The sequence below is a fragment of the Watersipora subatra genome, chromosome 6, assembly GCF_963576615.1.
Source record: "Watersipora subatra chromosome 6, tzWatSuba1.1, whole genome shotgun sequence".
NCBI lineage: Eukaryota > Metazoa > Bryozoa > Gymnolaemata > Cheilostomatida > Watersiporidae > Watersipora > Watersipora subatra.
In genome coordinates this window covers 17015042-17036045 of record NC_088713.1, presented here as the reverse complement: position 1 = coordinate 17036045, position 21004 = coordinate 17015042, and the positions used below count along the sequence as shown (strand labels likewise).

The following is a 21004-nucleotide window of genomic DNA, read 5'->3' as shown; positions in this document are numbered from 1 at the left end:
GGCCTTCCAATACATGAGAAGATGACTCTTACAATTGTAACAATATATTGACCTATTTCCTAAGGGTTCTTTCTACTTTCCAACTCCTTCCTATAGGGCCTTCTTCCTACTTTCCAACTCCTTCCTATAGGCCCTTCTTCCTACTTTCCCACACTTATATTACCCTAAATTTAGAACCCAAACCAAAGCATACATGGCACTGTAGTCATCACCGCAAATCATTTAGGCCAGTTGTTAGGTGCAGCTGCTTACACTGGGCCAACAGTAGCAAGTAAACAACATCACAACGCTTTAGCTCCCTGTTAGAAAGCATTTTGTGATAACCACCTCATCTCACCGACAAAATCCAAGTACTAACCTTGACATGTGCTAGGTTGAGTGATGGAGGCGGGTGCCCATGGCCTATCATTGTGGGTACGAAGGCACTGGCCACAGTCAGCCCCTGTAGTGTAATGCTGACATACACAAACGACTCTCTGTACACCATCCTCAGAGGCAGACTGTACGCACTCATTGGCGTGCCCATTGCATTTACACCTGTGAAAACGTAACACAAAAAGTCTACTCCATGTATCACGTATCCATTTGTCATAGACAGCTTTGACTGCATTTCCAGTTACAAAAAAAATCATCATGGGTGATGAAATATTACCAACATTAAAATGGCTGCCATACTAAAAGCTCTGTCAGTTAACATTGCTGAGTACCTAGAACTTGGGCAACTTGTTGACTGATTTGGGTGATTCCCTTAATGAATTAAAGTGTAAACAATAAAATGAATTAAAGTGTAAACAACGATTTTATGAATTTATCTGTGTTTAACTATTTATCATTGATTTTTGATTTTCTGTTTTAGATTCACAGTACATCAAACTATATATATATATATATATATATATATATATATATATATATATATATATATATATATATATATATATATATATATATATATATATATATATATATGTATGTATGTATGTATGTATGTATGTATGTATGTATGTTATAACTATACCTAAATCATATATATATGATTTATATATATATATAGATTATATAAAATAATATAGTGATTCCTTATTGTTCGTGGTTAGTCGGGACGATGCAGAGTAAATCCAGCAGTTATGTGTCTCCTATTGTGATAATCACAGAATGAGCTATCAATTCAAGATACACTGAAGTAATAATAATTACATAAGAACAAAAGGTGACAACACAGTTAAATCCCGAGAATATTAAATAAAAATGATAATATTTAAAACGTCTGAATTAAAACCGACAACACCCTAACACTATTAGAGAGAATATAGGATTGATATGATTTCAATAAACAGTAATTGTGAGATTTTCTTTAAGATGGATTTTTTGTAAATATTGGTACATGCAAGATGTGACTCAAGTAATATTTGCAGTCCGTTTGTGATATGAAAAATGAGATTCTCACGCAAAAGCAACTAGAGCATTGCATTGGCTCCAATTCGAAGAAAAGCATGTTACGTTGCTACCAACTAAACAGATAAATGATGACGTACAAATGATGAATAATTGGCTCATCAAGGAATGCCTCTACTGTGAATGTTTGAAGAATTCAATTTAATCAGTCTAGCCTGGAAAAGTTCAACATCTCACAAACCTCAGTAGTGTGCTAACAGTACAAGTCTAAAACGGTTATTTGTCAGGTTTGATGGCAAGGAAAAAATCTGTGAATGGAGATCTAGCTGAAATTATCTCCACGGCGCATTTAATGAGCATAGCCTTACGATGTTACCAAGTATTACAAGCAGCTCGAGGCTTCTAGTGCTTAACAAAAAGAAAATTTTTCGACTATTTGTTATTGCTCATTGTGTCAAAATACTGAAAGTTGATAATTGAATCTCTTAACAACAAAGATTGTGGCAGACAGGTAAAAAGAGAGCTTATCGATGGTACACACCAAATAATGTAGGGATTAGAGATTGTTTTAACATTAAAAGCTATAGATTAAGTGCAACAGTGTGGATGTCATGTAATGCAACTCTGTATTGTAATATGTGATGATTACGTGGAGATTTGCAAACTTCATTACAAATTTCAACACAACCAAAGGACAACTATAAAATTATTTCCTGTAAAATCAAAAGTAGTACAAAACATACTGTGCAGGGAAACAACTGCGGCGAGATTCCACTGAGCCCCCTGAAGGAGGAGACAACTCAAATCTGAGGTCAGCTGCTAAAACTAACTTCTAGATGAGTATGAAACATCAGCATACAATCTCAAGAGATAATCTACAGCATCATATTTGCCGAGGCTTTATTTTATCTCTGCACTAGTAAATGGCACTGAGATGCCCATTAAGTACAAAGGCGGAGCATTACAGAGTAGCAGGTGCTATGAACTCACTTGGCTCCCACTGAGATATCTGAGATGGCATAGTAGTAGGACTGTAGGACAGACGTATCCTCAAACACTTCGTCTCCAAATGTGTTCAGCCTGGTGAGTCTGATCTGGATCGCAGTGGCCGTCACAAACTCCTAAAACGGCAACAAAATGTATTTAAAGAGTTCAATGAAACAATCTACTAGTTTCAACACAGCTTTTTCCTGTCTGAATTGAAATAAATGATTTAGTACAAAGACCCATGTTAAAAATATATGCATATATTATATATATGTATAATCCCACGAGCAAACGAGCGGAGCGATGTGTGCGAGTTTTTATGATAAATGCATGTGCACACAACTTGCGAAAATTATTCATCAACAATGAGACGAACCCTTGGCTAGAAATTTCATCAAGAAATTTAAGCATCGGAATGTAAAGTCGTTAAAGTATAATAACGATACAAAACACATTTAAACCTATTTAAATATGTTACCAAGTCTTTGTAAACCGTCGGTATTATCTTTAAACTTACCCATCTGATCGGATTATACACAAATAGACAGATTTATTTGAACGAAAATTCCCACAAAAAGTTTGAAAAGCTCGGTTTAATAAAAGTTAAGACCGAAAATTGAAACGCCAATAAAGCCGTGCGACCGATTGTAGAACTATTTAGTAGTGCGTATTTCACGAGAAAACCGTGTTCATTTCACCAGTCTATGGTGCTGTTTACTTGTAATCGAATTTATTCGAAGGTTTTTGTAATAAACGTAGACCGTTTGAGGCGTAGACCGATTTACAGGTACGAAATTATGGTACACCGTTTATCAGCCTATGTTTTTTGTCCAATCACCGAAGGTTTCATTATTTAAAACGTTAGCCAAAATTCTTTACAACTTACGTACCAGCTAGGGCCGAACTACAACGCCCGTTTATGACGATAACATTTTTTTTATTTTGCTGCAGTTTTATACGCGTGAATGCTCCTACTGGCTTTCTGTTAAAGATCGCTTATCAAAACCTTTCTACATTCAACGCAACCAACTTTCAAACTGTGTATAGTACACAGTTTACATACATTGCAGTAAATTAGGCCTACAGCTTTATAACACTTTTATAACAGCTTTTATTTTGCTGCAGTTTGCAGAAATCTTCGAGACGCGTGAACGCTCATAGGTTTTCTATTATTGCTGTATTACTATATTAACAATATTGGTTATTTTAATAATATCAGTGCATTTTACTTATAATATTGGCCAACATTGCATTTCTCCTATTGCAAGGGAGAGATATAAACGTGTAATATTTTCCTTTCATTGTTGTTGTTTGTCATGACCAAACACTTTTTAAATAAATTTTCTAAAAACCTATATAAATACCACAACTTCTCGATATTGCTACCTATGACGTTTTGAAATGTAAACAAAATTGTGTATTGGTTTTCTATTATTACTATATTAATAAAATTGATTATTCTAAGAATATCAGTGCATTTTACTTCTAATATTGGCCAATATTGCATTTCTCCTGTGGCAGGGGGAAAATATAAACATCTTTTCCATTCATTATTGCTTATTGTTGTATGTAATAACACCCACACCCAGTACATTACAGCTACCATTGCAGTTATCATATTGCACTGCAGAGCCATTTGATTGCTAATATTGCATTTCTCAACCATTAGTACCCTTTATTTTTTGCCAATATCTCTGGCCATCTCTTTGGTCGTGGGCTGTATGACAGTGGAATTTCTAGTATACATAAAACAATATATATAATATAGTATATATATATGACTAGCGGAATGCCCGGCATTGCACAGGTATTAAAAATCAGCCTATAAACAGTGAAAGGTAATGTAGTTGCCTGTCACTTGCCATTTCCCTGGCACTTTGCTAATGACTAATTTGAGTAAGCTTTTGTGACATTGTGACGTTGTGCCGTAACTTAATGCTTGGGCATTTTCACCAACATGGTGACATATCTCACCCAATGAATCCATTAATCTTGGGTAGTCTAACTGCTAAGATATTTGCCTGGTGAACGGAAGGTTTCGAGATCAAATCTTCTGCGATACGGATTCTTCATTTTAATAGCTGTAGTTGGACAAACCGAATGACCCACAAACTTTGAGATATATACAGATGTATATAAAATAATAAAAGCGCTCTTGTTCCTAAAACTGACAAACCCCTTTTTCTAGTTATATCAAGCATATTACAATGTTACAACAAGGACACCCAACCAAGTAAATGTACTAACCTGAAGAACAGGGTTTCTGTCAAACTCGTACGCATTGGGCCTCTTATCCAGGGTACCGAAGGCTACATTTCCTCCACTTAGTGGGGTGATTGCGCTGTAGTCCCCTGTGCACACAGCTCTAGTAGGAGTGTCAATCATTCCCTGCAAGCAATAAACAAACCATCATGGTGGTAAACATTATGTAACAAAATACAACACTGTGATACACCTTAAAGATGTAGTTGCGTCAAAATTTAAGTTGATCTTAAAAGAAAGCATTTTTTTTTCTCTATCAGTTGATATGTTGTTTGTTGTGTTACGCGATCGCATTGCCAAGATATTTGAAGATTAAAACCGAAAAAATCTGATCGCCGTAAAAACGCTCAGGCCACAAAAACGTGCCCAGCCTCGCCAAAAATGATGTCACGCGTTTGGCAACCTGTCTCTATCCCTCGTATTCACATCGGCTATTTGCGATAAAAGTCTAGTCTTACGCGGCTCTATTGGCATATATCTTATTTTGTATTTGCTCATGTTAGCTAGAATAAAATTTTAAATCCTGCTACAGATGCATTATTATGAATGTTTCAAAGGCCTCAAATAACGAAAATTGAAAATTTGTTCTACTCACTTTCTCCAAATGTTGTTTAAACATTTGGGTACCGACTACCAATTCTACCGGTCTACAGTAATTCTGTCAAGTCACTTTATGTAGGACGCGGTCTTTGTATCAGCAGTTTTGCAGCTACCCTATACAGCCTCCCATAAGCCCCGCCCACATTATGTCGCCTATTACATATTGCCTACGTACTAGTTTCTTACTAGTAGCAATGATATACATTGCTGTATATCATTGCTAGTAGTATTCTTACCGAATACTAAATTAATGAAATAAGCAAGCCACCTCTTTGAAAAGAATATAGACAGGGATAGAGTTTTAAGGATGAGAAGTCTGCTGCAAACTGGATTTGAACTCACATTCTTCAGTTCTGCGGACACCCATATACCATATCCGATTCACTACAATATTCTGCAAATCATGTTTTGCATTATCTTTAACAATATTATTTTATTATATAATTTTTACAAGCAAAAATATTTTCATCTCGACATAAAGCTTTTATTAAAGATATTCATCAAGTCGTGGCCACTCACATAGTATTAGCTGATACAATAAGACAAATTCATCTACTGCAACAAACTCAACAAAACATCATCCAGCACGCATTCAATTCTCGCTTTCTCCTTTATGGCAGTTTCCACACTGACAAAGCTTCTTCGGCTGGTGGGACGACATAAACATTCTGTAATCAGTAAAACAAGTAAATGTAAACAAAGTAGATGCAATAAATATGTCATTCATAGATATGTCATTCTAAAGCGTATCTATTGACAGCTTCCAAATTGGGAGTTGAATAGATTGCGAGTGTAATTTTAAAAACGAATAAACATTTAATAAAGGCGCAAGTACGCCAAGCCAACGATTCGAAGCTTTGGTTCTGGAAATTAAAGATTTGCAATGATCAATCGATTTTACCCACTTCCTACGAGTGAAAATAATTTGTAATCATGACTCTAATTTACCAAAGAAAATTCGAAAAAAATATTATAGCTAGGTAAAACGGCAGATAAGCTATGAAACTATGATTGGAGATAGCAAAGAATTATCATTTTATTAATTAGTACATGTATTTATGACTATAAAAAATATTACATTTACTAAAGTATAGAAGACTCTAAGTTAATTTACCTCCATTCTGTCTTCTTCTGCAGCAAAACGCTGCTGACGCCTGTCAGCTTTGGCCATAGGCTGTCTACTCTAATATTTTACTTAAAGTTGCTCAGAAAACTCTGAGTAGCGGTCGCTCGAACTTGAAGCCATTTTAAAACTATGTATAACTTAGTAATTGTTGAAACGCGTTGAATCAGAAACAATGATGAGAATCTTCGAGACCACAGACAACGCGTTTTACGAGTGATAACATTTATTACGGCCTATATAAAAATTTCGCACGCATGATTGGCTAACGAATCGACCTCATTTTTATCGCTCGTGGTTTCGGTTCAGATAACAAGCTTGTTACGTCACGAAATTGGCACCCGCTGGAACGTGAGCTTTTTAACAGAGGGCCTCATTCAAACGCATATATCTCTGGACAGGGTTGGTCTAAAAAGACAAAAATGGCATCAAATTGTAGCTGATGTTTTAGCCTTTTATGGGTCCTAATTTCATTTTTGACGCAACTACATCTTTAAATCCAATCGATGTTAAAGATAATAAAACTGGCCAAAACTAAGAATTATCTGATTGTTGATTCTTAAATTTATTTACATGTAAATAGCAATAAAATATCATGTGATTCTAGGCAATGCAAACTCACTTTTGCAAAAAATATGGAGCTTCCATGTAAGTAAAGTTTCACGTGTATAAATTTCAATTTGTCCAAAATTTTAAATAATCGTTTGATAAAAGCAGCGAAAACTCAGTAATATGATTTAAGGCTGGGCCACACGTTATCGTGTAATTTCAACTAATCTGGGAAATTCCATTCGTACGAAATTTCTGACCTGCCACACGGAGTTTCCCCACCACGGATTCGTACGAAACTAACTTTCAACTAGCCAATCATAACGCGGTGATAAATTGAAGCCAATTCCGTTTCAATCATTTGCTTCAGTACAAACATGCGGGTCAGATCTAAAAAAGATAACGATTTGTGAATTTCTAGTCGCAATTCCTAATTCCTAAAATGGGTTGCGGAATGTACACGTAAATTAATTTCGGCGCCTACAATATAACTGCGCGTTAATAAAGTCGTTTCTACGCAACTACAAAACTGCTAATGCTAGTTGCACTGAGTAGTTGTAGTAGGCTGTTGTTGTAAATGGTTTTTAGTATACTTTTGAATAGAGCTTGTACATTGATAATATTATTACGAACTATTACGTATGTACTACATTGCAAAACGGTTATTTTGTATGACTACAGCAGGTTTTGGCTTGCCCACAAAACCGTTTTACTTTTTCTTCTAATTACAATACAAATTTGAACCTGACTTTTCAGCAATTATTAGCCTAGCTACAAAACAGTTATATTTCTATTAAATACATATTGAAACCTGACTTTTCAGCAAAATATTAGTCTAGCTACAAAACAGTTATATTTCTATTAAATAAATCCATTACGTCCATGATACTACTGATTACATATAATCGCCAACACAGTACACAGTTTTCAAACCGAGTTAGGAACTGCGGGCTAGAAACTCGCAAATCGTTATCTTTTTTAGATCTGACCAAACATGCGCAAAAGAAAACGGCCTTCAACATTCAACTAACCTTTTCAATCGACCAATCAAACAACGATTCGTAGGAATTTCAGACGCTTCGTCCAATTCAGGATTCGTTCATCGTGCGCAACCAACGATGGACGAATTCGTCCAAAAGTCAATTCGTACGAATCGTTTCGTCCAAATTTCGCCGATTTCGTGAGAATTTTGTCTCGTGTGGCCCTACCTTTAAAGATGAACGAACAAACTTCCATAAAATTCTAGTAAATTTTCTTGTTATTTTTCTCGCATTTACAATTGTTTTTGATGTTTGAGGCGATCTGGTTTTAGCCACGATCAAGTTTTGCCGATTTTAATCGTGAAACATCCTGACAGTCAGACCACCAAAAACATCAAAAACAATCGTAAATGATAGACAAGTTCCGATGCTCTCTGATAAAGTCTACTAGAATTTTGTATAAGTTCATCTTTAATATTTTATTATAGCCAAAGCTTCTTCACATCAGAGCATAACCAAATCATTTATAAAATGAACTCTCATTAAAAGAGCCTCACAAAACATTTAAATATATAACACGCAAATTTGCTATGTTCCTTTCACTGTTTCAACTTCCTCATCAGCACGTAATCAAGCGTAACCCGTGTTCAGTTCCCAAAAATAGAAAGATGGTGAAGAGACAGACGTAGTTAACTAAAGTACGTAGTTAACTAGAGTACGTAGTTAACTAGAGTACGTAGTTAACTAGAGTACGTAGTTAACTAGAGTACGTAGTTAACTAGAGTACGTAGTTAACTAGAGTACGTAGTCAACTAGAGTACGTAGTCAACTAGAGTTCGTAGTTAACTAGAGTACGTAGTTAACTAGAGTACGTAGTTAACTAGAGTACGTAGTTAACTAGAGTACGTAGTTAACTAGAGTACGTAGTTAACTAGAGTACGTAGTTAACTAGAGTACGTAGTTAACTAGAGTACGTAGTTAACTAGAGTTCGTAGTTAACTAGAGTACGTAGTTAACTAGAGTACGTAGTTAACTAGAGTACGTAGTTAACTAGAGTACGTAGTTAACTAGAGTACGTGGTTAACTAGAGTACGTAGTTAACTAGAGTACGTAGTTAACTAGAGTACGTAGTTAACTAGAGTACGTAGTTAACTAGAGTACGTAGTTAACTAGAGTACGTAGTTAACTAGAGTACGTAGTTAACTAGAGTACGTAGTTAACTAGAATACGTAGTTAACTAGAACACGTAGTTAACTAGAGTACGTAGTTAACTAGAGTACGTAGTTAACTAGAGTACGTAGTTAACTAGAGTACGTAGTTAACTAGAGTACGTAGTTAACTAGAGTACGTAGTTAATTAGAATACGTAGTTAACTAGAATACGTAGTTAACTAGAGTACGTAGTTAACTAGAGTACGCAGTTAACTAGAGTACGTAGTTAACTAGAGTACCGTGTTAGCTCTAATAACTTTTTGCTATTAGGGTAACAAGCACATACACCACAATGTGAATAAACGGTAGGGGTCATCTTTTTTGTCTGCTATTCGAAAATCTGTTCCTTGTTAGTAATTAAACAAATTGGCTCTACTCGTAGTCCTGCACACAACTCCGGCAGTTTACAAGTTTTCTACGAAGAAGCCGCAAGGAGGAATGGTAAAAATGGGTGTGTAAATCTACAGAATCCATTCCTCCGGTCTTCATCACAACACTTGGCACAAATGTACCTGTGTCAAACCTTACGAATGTATGACAACTCTGAGCTCATGTCTGTTAAGGTTTATAAGATAATCTATGAACATTGAAAACCATGCAGTAGAGATATACACCTGGTTGATGTTGAAATTTCGTTTAATAATCCTTCGGGTCTAAAGAGCCATAATACTGTGCGATAACAAGGCTATTTCTCTCTAATGCTGGGTTTACACTCTCCTATTTATCAACGTAAAAAGTCAAACAAACAACTGGTGTCAAACAGTTCAGTCATTTCAACAGGTGATTTGTGATTTTCAATTTGTTTAACTCAAACTTGCACCAAAATTTGGTTACCAAACGGACAGCGCACCAAGGAAGTAATGCATGGCATGTTTACATCCTTTTATAAACAAATTGTTAACAAGCCAGCATAAATGCAAACAAAACGATACCTATTATAATCACAGTGTTGCTGCAAGTACAAATGAATTATGGGCAATTAGCACAAAAGCATTTGGAGAGACCCAAATTCACTAAATACTCTAAGCATTACACTGTTGTAGCCAACGCGTTATCAGACTCGCCCAGTGCAAAAATAGTTATGTAAAGCAAAACGTTCATGAAATATATGAATAGAGAGAGGGCAATTCCATCAAATACTAGCATAATGACTAGCATAATGACTCAAGACTTGACATAAGGTGGAGGGGCCCTTCAATGGGATAATAGTTTACCTGCAAGACACTAACAGTGACAAATGACTCAACTTTACTAAATAATTGTCATGTGATATAAACTTACTTCCTGGGTAAGGTTGTAGGTCGATCGACAGGTCGCACTATAGTAGTGATATGGCTCCCACTCACTCATCTCTGTTGTCTTTTTGAAGATGGCAAAACTTTCTGGCCTGGGAGACTGGAACCTCAGTCTAATGTATGTGATGTCATATGCTTTCCCTACGAATTATTACCAACGTGTTGAGGACAACAATACAGGCAACAAAAAAAGAACAATTTCTAGATATTAAACCGAGAAAAAGCAAACTGACAAAATAGAAACTTAAATAATACTTAATATGGTAATTGGGTGCAAGCAGACTTAGATTAAAACAACATAATACAACAAACAAATTAAAAATGAAGTATCTACACTTTTTTAATTGGTAAATGCCTCACTGCAGTTTATAATAGACAAAATGCTCATGAGTTTTGCCAGTTGTGAAACAGATTTGATAAGAACCTGAAGTGACAGAAGAGCGGTATATGCATGTATGTATACTCATACTCAGTATGTACATGAATAGTATATAAACTAGTTTTACTAGGTTTGAGTGGAGACAGAAGGATAGCTAACTCCTTTGTAAAAAGGAGCTAGACACGATTTTGCTTGTACTTGTAACAACAAAATATCCTAGTTACGGTATATAATTTTTTTAAATCAAGGTGCAGTGAACCCCAGATAACGACTTCCCTTTTCTGCCTTATGATGTAAAACACGATGTTTTTTCATCCCCTCCATTCGACTTTTTTCTCACCATACGACATCAACAAAAACGTTTCTCAAAATACAAATTTAGCAGTCGTTGCGCTGAATGAGGTAATAGCGAATATGCTATTCACCGAAATCCCTCCAGACAACAGAGTATTGAAAAACAAAAAAGAAAATCTATGCAGATACAAGCGCTAAGTTAGCTCATGATGATATAAACCAGATAAGACATGACAGCACTTCATGGCATCTGGATGAACCTAATTGTTGGCCATTGTAACAACCAGATGCAGAACATATATTACTCTTTTTATGAGCAATAGTGCAGTGATTTCAAAGTGGCAAACAACACACAGAGCTTAATGGGCAGAAAACTTGACATGGCACAAGCAATCAATAATGGCAAACTCTAATCGTGATCACCATACTACGTAAAACTCAATCCAATATTTGACTTTAGCCACAAAGTAACTTTAACATGCATGCTCCAAGTTCCTTGAAACACTAGTGAAAAAGAGAAGAACCTGGTAAAAACTAACAATAACATGCATAAAAAATAACTAGTAAAGGTATGCCAATAAAAGTTAGCCAAGACTTTACAATTCTCAAGTTGAGGGAAGTTCCAGAACTTTTTTCTTTTGACCCCCAAAATAATGAAGTTCCAAATACCTCGCTATGACCTCTGGTAAATAAATTTTATCCTTTTAACAAAGCGCAGTTGTAATCTGCATAATGTGAATGTCCATTGAGATGCTTATCGAATAGAAACTAAATGTGCAGGCAACTCCAGATATGTATCATGGAAACATACATAGTGAAAGAAAGTAGGAGACAAGTCATCAATTTGCTTGTTCCCGAGAGCCTTAGAAGAAATGTGTATCAGGCCTAAACCAAGACAGTTCGACTTCTCCCGACAAAGACAGGCCTTATTCACACACGCACTGATAGAGTGCAGCGTAATTATAGGCTAGAAACATAGATAGCATCAATCAAGGTGTCCTACTTCAACTCGTCATGAGTTTCCTATCACATACCAAAGGCTACCTAAACAAGGAGCAGATTTCCTGCAAGTCAAAGCGTTGAGAGACTAATACTGAGGCAGGCAGCACCATAGTAAAATTCATCTTGATACTGCAACAGGCACAATCAAAACAAACTGAATGTCTCTTAGTGAAGCCGATGATGGCAGCTAATGTACAGAAGGCAATTGTAGGCCAAGTGACAATAGTAAATCCTGAAAATACTAGAAGAGCATGAAGGAAGTGTTGTGTTTTATTGGTCAGTCTAACACTCGCGAAAGCCTGAATGAGGAGCGATATGAAGCTGTCAGATCAGAACTCTGATAAACAAACACAATCCATTAACCTCTTTCTGATCATGTCACAGTTAAGAGTCTGTGAATTCAACCAAGGAGCACAGTCGTTGACCGATTTATCAAAAGTTCTGATGCCAGAGGCTACGAAGAGTGATAATAAAACTTTTTTTAAATTGCAGTGTAAAATTTAGAGCAAATAATAATTTATGAAGAGTAGATATACTAAATAACGAAAGAGGAGATATTTTTTGATTAGATACAAATACGTAAGGTATGGATAAACAGCATAAAAGTCTTGTGGTACGTACAACTTTGTATTGACGTTGGTAGTCAACGGAATGATGTTTTTCGTTACATGCCAAAAAATATGAAATAACGGAAATTATAAATCATTGAGTGAATTGAAAGGATGTGTTTTAAAAGTTGACAATCTAGTAGTATTGCAGAGGAGTCGAATACTGAATTGAAGGTTGTAGTAATAGAAAGTTCATAAAATAAACCGTATGATGGTGAATGTAGCATGTTGGTGTCACAATTTTTATAGTTTTACATTTTTTTTAGTATTTTGTAGTCAGCATCAGTTTTTTATGAGCATATACACAAACATTTTATTTCTCTTGCTGAGACAAAATATGCACTTACTTACAAAATAGAAAATGACCTTGGTCAATGACTCCGGCTCAGTACTTGTTCAGTGATTAGCATCAGACTGAACTGCCTATGATAGGCTACTTCGGATGAAAAACGCATGAGAAAATGTCATTCATAAATTGGGCTACTCAGATAGGACTTTTTTCAGTCTTACACATAACAATAAATTTGGAGTTATTTTCTACATGCTGCTTTCAGTGATTCTTGACTGACACATTAATTACTTTATTGGTGACCAGCAAACGAACATAAAAAATTTTAGCCTGTGCGAATGAACGCATTTGCTATAAGGCGAGCTGCTGGTTTTTGTAAACTAAAAACATTAAAACATTTATAGAGATCTCGAGCGAAGGCTATGCTGAGGCGTGACCACACCTGCTTGTATCTATTGGCAACAAACAAGAGTTGATTGACATGTACCGTCATGTAACACAATCAAGGCAAAAGCTATTGGTTTCCTGCTACATTTTTGGAAAAAATACAATTGTGATACGAAGTTATGTCCCTTGTGCACCATTTTGAAGCTATAATCCCACACAAAAAATTACAACCACAAAACTACCATTGTCAAAAAGGGACAAAGAAACACACTTGTTGAATATGATATATAATATACATAATACAATATATATAATATAGCAAACATGTGTATGATTTAACTCATGATAATATATAAAACAATATATATAATTCTAATATAAAGTAATATATAAATATAATACCAAATAATATATTAACTTAATGTATTATATTTCATGCATATAACTTATCAATTTTTGCTATAATAAGAGCCGTGTTCATCCATCTGTTCAAAGCCACAGTTGAAGACTGAAAAAATATTGCATTGAATGCGATTCGAACTCGTAATAATAATGCACTCATAGGCCTAATTATATTCTAGTAATTTATAGAAATTCGAATCAATGTTGTTTAAAAATTATCATGGTGCCAATGGGAAAATTTTCTAACGAATGATTTTTGCAAGAACAAGGTTTGCCAATTCCAACCATAAGCGATAAACCAAAACACAAAAACTATCCCCAGAAGACTCGCCTGATCAAACTGATTAGGTTTATAATCTGTCTCGATTATAAACCTGGCCAGTTTATCATCGAGACAAATTTTGGTGAATGAACAAAATACAGTAGACGCTCTTATAACGCAAATCCCAGATAACAAAGAATTTATGTGAAGTGTTTGCTTCATACTACGTAAAAAATTCCAATAATGTAAAGTGTCAAGTCGGGTGAGTTCGAAGGTTCAATTTGAATGGTAATCTAATTCGCCGCACTATCGAGAGAAAAATGACATGCGTATAGTGTTTTATCTAGCATATATATATACAACTACCATGGCATTCTAGGCCGTCGCAATAGATCGTAAAACATGTCTACAAAACAGAGAGTAGGGTAAATGAGCAATTGAGTATAACTACTTACAGGCGATCGATTGGTGCATGTGTTACACCGTCTGTCTACTAATCTATTGTCACAAGTTGTAGTCTCGTCAAAAATTATCTTTTACTCTAACCTTGACCAATGGATATAGATGGACTACGAAAAGGTAGTACCGCTCTTTTTATAGTGAAAATATTTTTTGTTTTGCTCTATTGTGAGGTATAAAATATTTGTTATTAGCTTGACTTTGCAGAACCAACTTTGCTGTTTAGAAAAAATAAGCAAATCTTTGGAAATCAACGTCAAAAATGTGCGCTCCCCATTAACTTATTGTAGAATTACTGCAATCATGGTCTATAAAACCAGTGAAGTTGATCAGAAAAAGAAGACAAGTTGGCGATGCAAATCAATTATACTGCAGTTAAAATACAGCCAACAAATATGTCTAGTGTTTCCTTTTTGTACGGCCAAAGGTGTGAGTTTGGAGAGAACTTGGAACGGGGATTAACCAACTTACATGCATTTTACAGTTCGTATAATGTAAAATCCCTATAACGTAAATGTTCCTGGAACGAATTATTTACATTGTAGGAACGCCTACTGTATACTATAAACACCTTAGCGCACAGCAAGGATGTGGGTGGTCCAGTCACAAATGGCTGCTATAAAGACTGCAGATGCCACAGAGGCAGCATTGTTTTATTGATGTCGATGCAAGCCTGGCACAATAAAACTCTTGTTTATACCCAGACATTATTCATTACAAAGTTAGTAAGTGCAAACCTACTAACCAATAAATGTGAACAAGGCTCAAGTGTATTAGAATGAGCATCACCCTAAGCCCATCGACTGACTCAAATCACCAACAGCACTACTATCACTGCTAGTATTAATGTCCTCCCACTCCCAAGGTATCCTGCTGATGCTCTTCTAAATGCATATAGAACGTCCAGCCTAATAGACTGGTGACTGATTACTTACTAAGCTAACAAACATCAAAAACAGTGGAAATGGTGAAATGTTTATCTTGGTAAGGCTTCAACTGAAGAATGTATGTAGTTTTCTAACAATGAGATAATGTAACACCTAACAACTCATTAACAACAGACTCCTATGGCTGCCGGGGAACAGGTGGCTGACTCAAAACTGTCATCATAAGAGTTTGGAATGATTCTCCACTCGGCTGGAAATTTACTTACACAGTGAATCATCTTTTATCTATAAGATGAAAATATCGTGTCTGGCTTCACGATATGGCGAGTTAATTGACTCGTAGATTTTTAAGGTAGACGATTTGAAAATTGCCACCATTTAAAGAGATATCTATTGCCAATCGTATAAACAATATAATCATGTAATGACGATTCATCTCGCATCTCACTTTCACACATCTGATTTTCAGAGAGAGGGATACTGAAACTTAAACACACAGGCCTTCTAGTTATATAATAAACTCATTCCATGGCCCTCCATGCACATGGGAATTCATGAAATGTTTCTAACTATCACAAACAGGAAACAGTTTTTTTTCAAGTAAAAATATACAAAAAATATTAACAAAAATTGTGCAAGTTTTTTGTATAATAATACCATGATATTATGTGAATCATTTATTTACAATATCGAATCGTCTGGTGATTTTTGCTAATTGTGAAATGCTAATATCGTGCAGAGTAAGAGTTCAGTAAAATTTGCACGAAATATTAACCACAAAGTCTATAAAATTTCAACCTCAAATCTATGCAACAAGAAGGCATGCGATAGGTCATTTGTGTTAGCCTGAGATTCTATCATATGTCACAAGTATAAACAACTAAGAGGTAGCGGTTGGATAACTTGCTACTAGATGTGAGTCTGAACTATTGATGTTCTGAAACTGAGATGATAGCTTACAGATCATTTTAAACAAATTGGAATCAGAAATGAATATTGCCTGTTATGATTAAAAGGTCAGTCAGTTGATTCTAGTATACCTATCGTAAACTATTTATAGAAAGTGTAAAACCTTTAGGAAGAATTCACCTTTTAGATTAAAATTTTAAAAATCAACAGAATATGAAGATGTTAAGAACCTACCAATTGTACGTAAAGAATAAAACATATTTTACTCAACTTTTAGAACAAAACCAGCTCATCCTAGTAAAAAACTATACCGAACACCACAAACAGAATATGTCAGCAGTTTTTGAGGATCATTCATACTAATCAAAACCAATCAATCATTCAAAACTAAACAATGCTTAAACTTGTGATTTTGACTATAACCAACTAAATAGCAGATGGAAGACCAGGTGTAAATAGGTTCAACATATTAACAGGATGTTTAAAGCTGCAAACCTGTGCAAAACCACACTACATCTCTGACTGACACTTTGTATATAAACAAGCTGACAGTGAAGACCAGTGCTTGCAAAGCTGCTAATGCGCTAACAACACCAGCCCACTACTGTCAGCCCTCTGCTTTTTCAAACAGCAAGTGACCTGCTTTGCCCTGTCACAAACTGACCTGCTGTATAGTATTATTGCTGTCTGTGTAATATAATTGCATGTGTATGACATAACTTGCTGTGATATATTAGCCCTAAGGCACTAAACCATGCAGTAATTCAGTGATTCGTATTTGACATACCTTAATCAACCGCCACTCCATAGAGGTGTAACATTAGACCCCCAATAAAAGCCATAAAGTTGGCGGTGCATTTCTATCTCCTACCCTATCATTATTGCATATTATTATTGTTGATATTGTCGACTACCTATATGAACTCACATAGCTAAAATATGGATACCGTGACACAAAAGGCGCACTCACACCAAATAATCTTGACAAGTTAGCAAAATGTACGCATAAGTATCATACAGATAGTATAGCTGTGTTTTCCATGTGCTTGTGATGTCTGTGATTCGTGGAAGGCCCATTATGATACTCAAACTCCATTGTTAGTGATGAAAACACTTTTTACATTGTGAAAATCCGTCATTATGAAAAGCTGTTTTGAGATTAATAGAGATAGAACAGGATCGTGAATTGGCTAATATAGAAACAACGCATTGATTTATTGTAAAAGCAGCTTTTTGGTCACTAACGCAACAGCACTACGCCCCTTTGTGAGCAAGTGGGACACTCAAAACATTGACCCAAGTAGCTACTCCCTTTAACCTGTTTTCCAATTTAGAATTGTAAGCCAATTATGGTCTTGCTAGAAATCTGTGATGCTCTTATAATAACTTCCATCTTACCATAAAATTAACAAAGCATTTCAGACTGACCCCTCAGTATATCATATTTCAAGGCAAGTCATGGTGTAGAGCTATACTTATACATGTGCTAAAATACTTCCACTACAACTAACGACTGAGTGTAGCAAATGCCGAGTTAGCTAGTTTTAACTAGTGAACTAGCTCTACTAGATGAGACAACTTCTCTACAGAATGGACCGTGTTACAAATATTAACGGTTTGTCATGTTCTGTGCTCCAAAAACCTAACGGATGAGTTGAAATTCTTGAAAAAAACAGCTGAATACGTCCTTATTTTTATTTTATGTACAAAGAAAAGTCCTTATTTTGATTTTATGTACAAAGAAAAAGTCCTTATTTGGATTCTATGTACAAAAGAAACACTGAATCTACAAAGCCATTATATATGGTCATAAAATGGTTCCAAACATTCTCAACCACATTCCATAATGTACCCCTCGAAAAGGTAACTATAAAAGTTAATGTCACTGTGTTTGCTGTTACGCTGGCCTATACAGGTGATCTGATCTAGCTTTCCACAGTGGAAACTTTGTCAAAGACAAGTCAAGCACCAGGAATTGTTTGTTAAAAAGAAAGGGCCTCACCTAGATGAAGGGTGATTGAGGCAGTGACCATGTCTCCGAGATTCCGTTCCTTTGACTCATACAGAGTGATACTCTGCCACCATGTTCTTCTACTGCTACTTGCTGTAATTGTTCACCAAATTACAAGTTGAAGATCATAAATTTGGAAAAAGGTACTTTCTTTGTAATGCGGCTAAATACAAAGAAAGCTGGTCAGCTTTTTTATTTAGCATTAACATGTAGATATCAAATGCCATGCAAAACTGCCTGCAGAAAGTATATTTCTTTGAGCAAAGTAATACAAAATTAAAATGACATTAAAATAAATCATATTTGCAGAACATTTAATGATTCCATTATCGTCCCTTCAACAATCTAGTTGTTTGAAAGAATGTCTGCATGGTGCAGTTGGACGAATAGTAACTGAAGAAGCTTGAATAGCAACGACTAAAATTCTCATAATTGTAGGTAAAGCTTGACCTCATACTCAAAGTTGAAAATAGGTTGCGATGCCAAACTATAAAAGAACCAGCTGAATTATAAGTAACAAGCGTTAAGACAATGGCTGAGTTCAGACCAAATTTGATTTGCGTTGATGAGAATGGTAACTAACTAATAATAGCTAGATAACCAGTTATCTGGCTAACCAGTTAACCGGGTTTAACCAGTTAACCAATAAAGATAACCAGTTATCTTGACCAGGTTTGTCTAGCTTCTGAATTCTGATCATGTTTTCGCTGATAGGTGGGTTTAAAAAAGGCTTTTTAAAAGGCTTTTTCGACAGATAAAATTGAATTATTGCTGACTAAAACCCATCCACTAGCAGCTACAATATCACCATGCACGAAAATGGATAGTTATCTATTGACAGAGAACCATTAACAATGCAACCCAAAGGACATTATTCCCATCATCATAACAGTGTTGCCACACATAACCGGTAAACGAGGCACCACGGAATGAACTCCATAAATTAATATATAAAATACAGGAAATGAAGACAAGAAACACAAACTAAATTGCACACAAAGTTCTGACTCACATAATAACATTCTGTCTTATTAAGAATATGGAATAAAAATTTTAAACCAGGTTGAATAGGCATAGTTTTTGACATCAATGGTAGGCCTGCATGTCTAACAAATGTGTGAAATAGGGGTTGTCTGTATTCATGACTAGGTCAGTGTGTACAAGAATAAGGTATTGTGTCTTTAATTCCTTTGTTTATGGTTATAGTAAATCTAATCAGAGCACTTGACTGACAGGACCATGCAGTGATATATGATAAAGGGATTGTGAGGCCTCGATGTACGTCACATTATAATTACTAGAATCTGGCAAGCAGCTAACAGACAATGCAGTCGTTGTGCGTGCACTCATATGTGTGCATCGCATACCTCCGCTATGTCAAGTCTACGAAGGAAATCAAGTTACAATTTCTATTCAATACAAGCATTATGCTGGCAAATTAGCCAGGCTGGTTTCAAAACAATAGCAGCGGTTAGAGTTTCAGAAATGAGACGAATGCTATCCTCTATGCAAGAATTTTTAACATATTAAATAATGAAATGAGCCATTAAAGAGCTAAGTATGTATCGATGACAAATGAAATGTACTAAGACATGGTAACTAAGTGAATACTCGAGTAGTTTCAGTAACTTGAAGAATAAAACAACAATTTGGTAAAAGACCCCAATCATAAACATAAAACTTACAATCCAAGTCAACCATGTTCTGAGCAGGATGACGTTTAGAAGGATCTGCCGAGTTTTGATCACAATAATCCCTGTACTTGGTATTACCACTGGCACCAGTTTGCCGATAAAAAGTGCGAAAACTATCAACTTTGCGAGGTAGATAAGGTCGCCCGCTGTCATCGGTAGTAACCTCCTGCCCACATGTGTTGGTTGCCTCTATCTGTAAAACAATTCAGCCAAAATTATAAACGTAAACAGTCCCAGAAAAACTTCGGTCCACAAAAAATAACTTGTGGCAAGATTTTCGCACACCAGTACATTTAATAGCAAACAAGTTTCTAAGTGGCACAATTTTAAGATAATTCAACAATAAATCACGAACGTTAATGTTAGGTTATCATGCATACAGGATGTTGTAGTAGGAGTTTTAAAAAATTTAAACAAAAATATTGCAGCACATCAAACTTAAAGACAAGACAAAATATCCTTGAAGATAAGCCAAGCTTGAATATCAACAAAATATCTTGTTACTTGCCGGAAGGCCATATGCAATGTTTGAGAAAACAGGTTCACATCTTCTCGGTAGTCCATTTATGTCGTAGCAAGGAGAGTTAGGGTTCTGTTGTGCGTCGATAAAGTGACTATATAGTGAGAGAGTTATTAAGCTCAAAAACAGAGAAAAATGTGCCATGGCCACAACTTGCTACAACGAGCTACAAACGCAATGTCTCTAACTGGCCATGTGCCTGGTGACTAGCTTGAAAATTTTCTATGATAATAATTACCCAACGAAGCGCGCATGAATTACTGCGCGAATCCAACGAAATAGTGCTCTAAACGTGTCAATCATCCAATGTGTGTTATTTTTCATTTTTTTACTGTTTATTACATAAAAACTTTAGAAGCGTATTTTGTAACTTAATTTTGTACATTTGCAATAAAATAATCAAAACCTTAAGTAATTAACAATTTATAAAAATTAATCAACTCAGCAGCCGATGCTTTCGAACTACTTTTTCGATTAACCCCGAACAGTTTTTTTTATT

At 35.5% G+C, this 21004-nt stretch overlaps 1 protein-coding gene across 1 annotated transcript in view; it reads right to left on the bottom strand.

Moving 5' to 3' along the window:
* LOC137398917 (laminin subunit gamma-1-like) overlaps window positions 1–20667 on the bottom strand; it is a 67834-nt gene extending 47167 nt beyond the window's left edge. Inside the window, exons 1-7 of the mRNA XM_068085085.1 lie at window positions 20490–20667; window positions 19977–20174; window positions 18283–18384; window positions 10389–10543; window positions 4630–4770; window positions 2386–2516; window positions 359–537 (exon numbers count right to left, since the gene is read on the bottom strand). Coding sequence (XP_067941186.1) covers window positions 359–537; window positions 2386–2516; window positions 4630–4770; window positions 10389–10543; window positions 18283–18384; window positions 19977–20174; window positions 20490–20649 — 1066 coding nt within the window. The 5' untranslated portion in view covers window positions 20650–20667. The remainder of the gene's footprint in view (window positions 1–358; window positions 538–2385; window positions 2517–4629; window positions 4771–10388; window positions 10544–18282; window positions 18385–19976; window positions 20175–20489) is intronic.
* Between the last annotated feature and the right edge of the window lie 337 nt (window positions 20668–21004).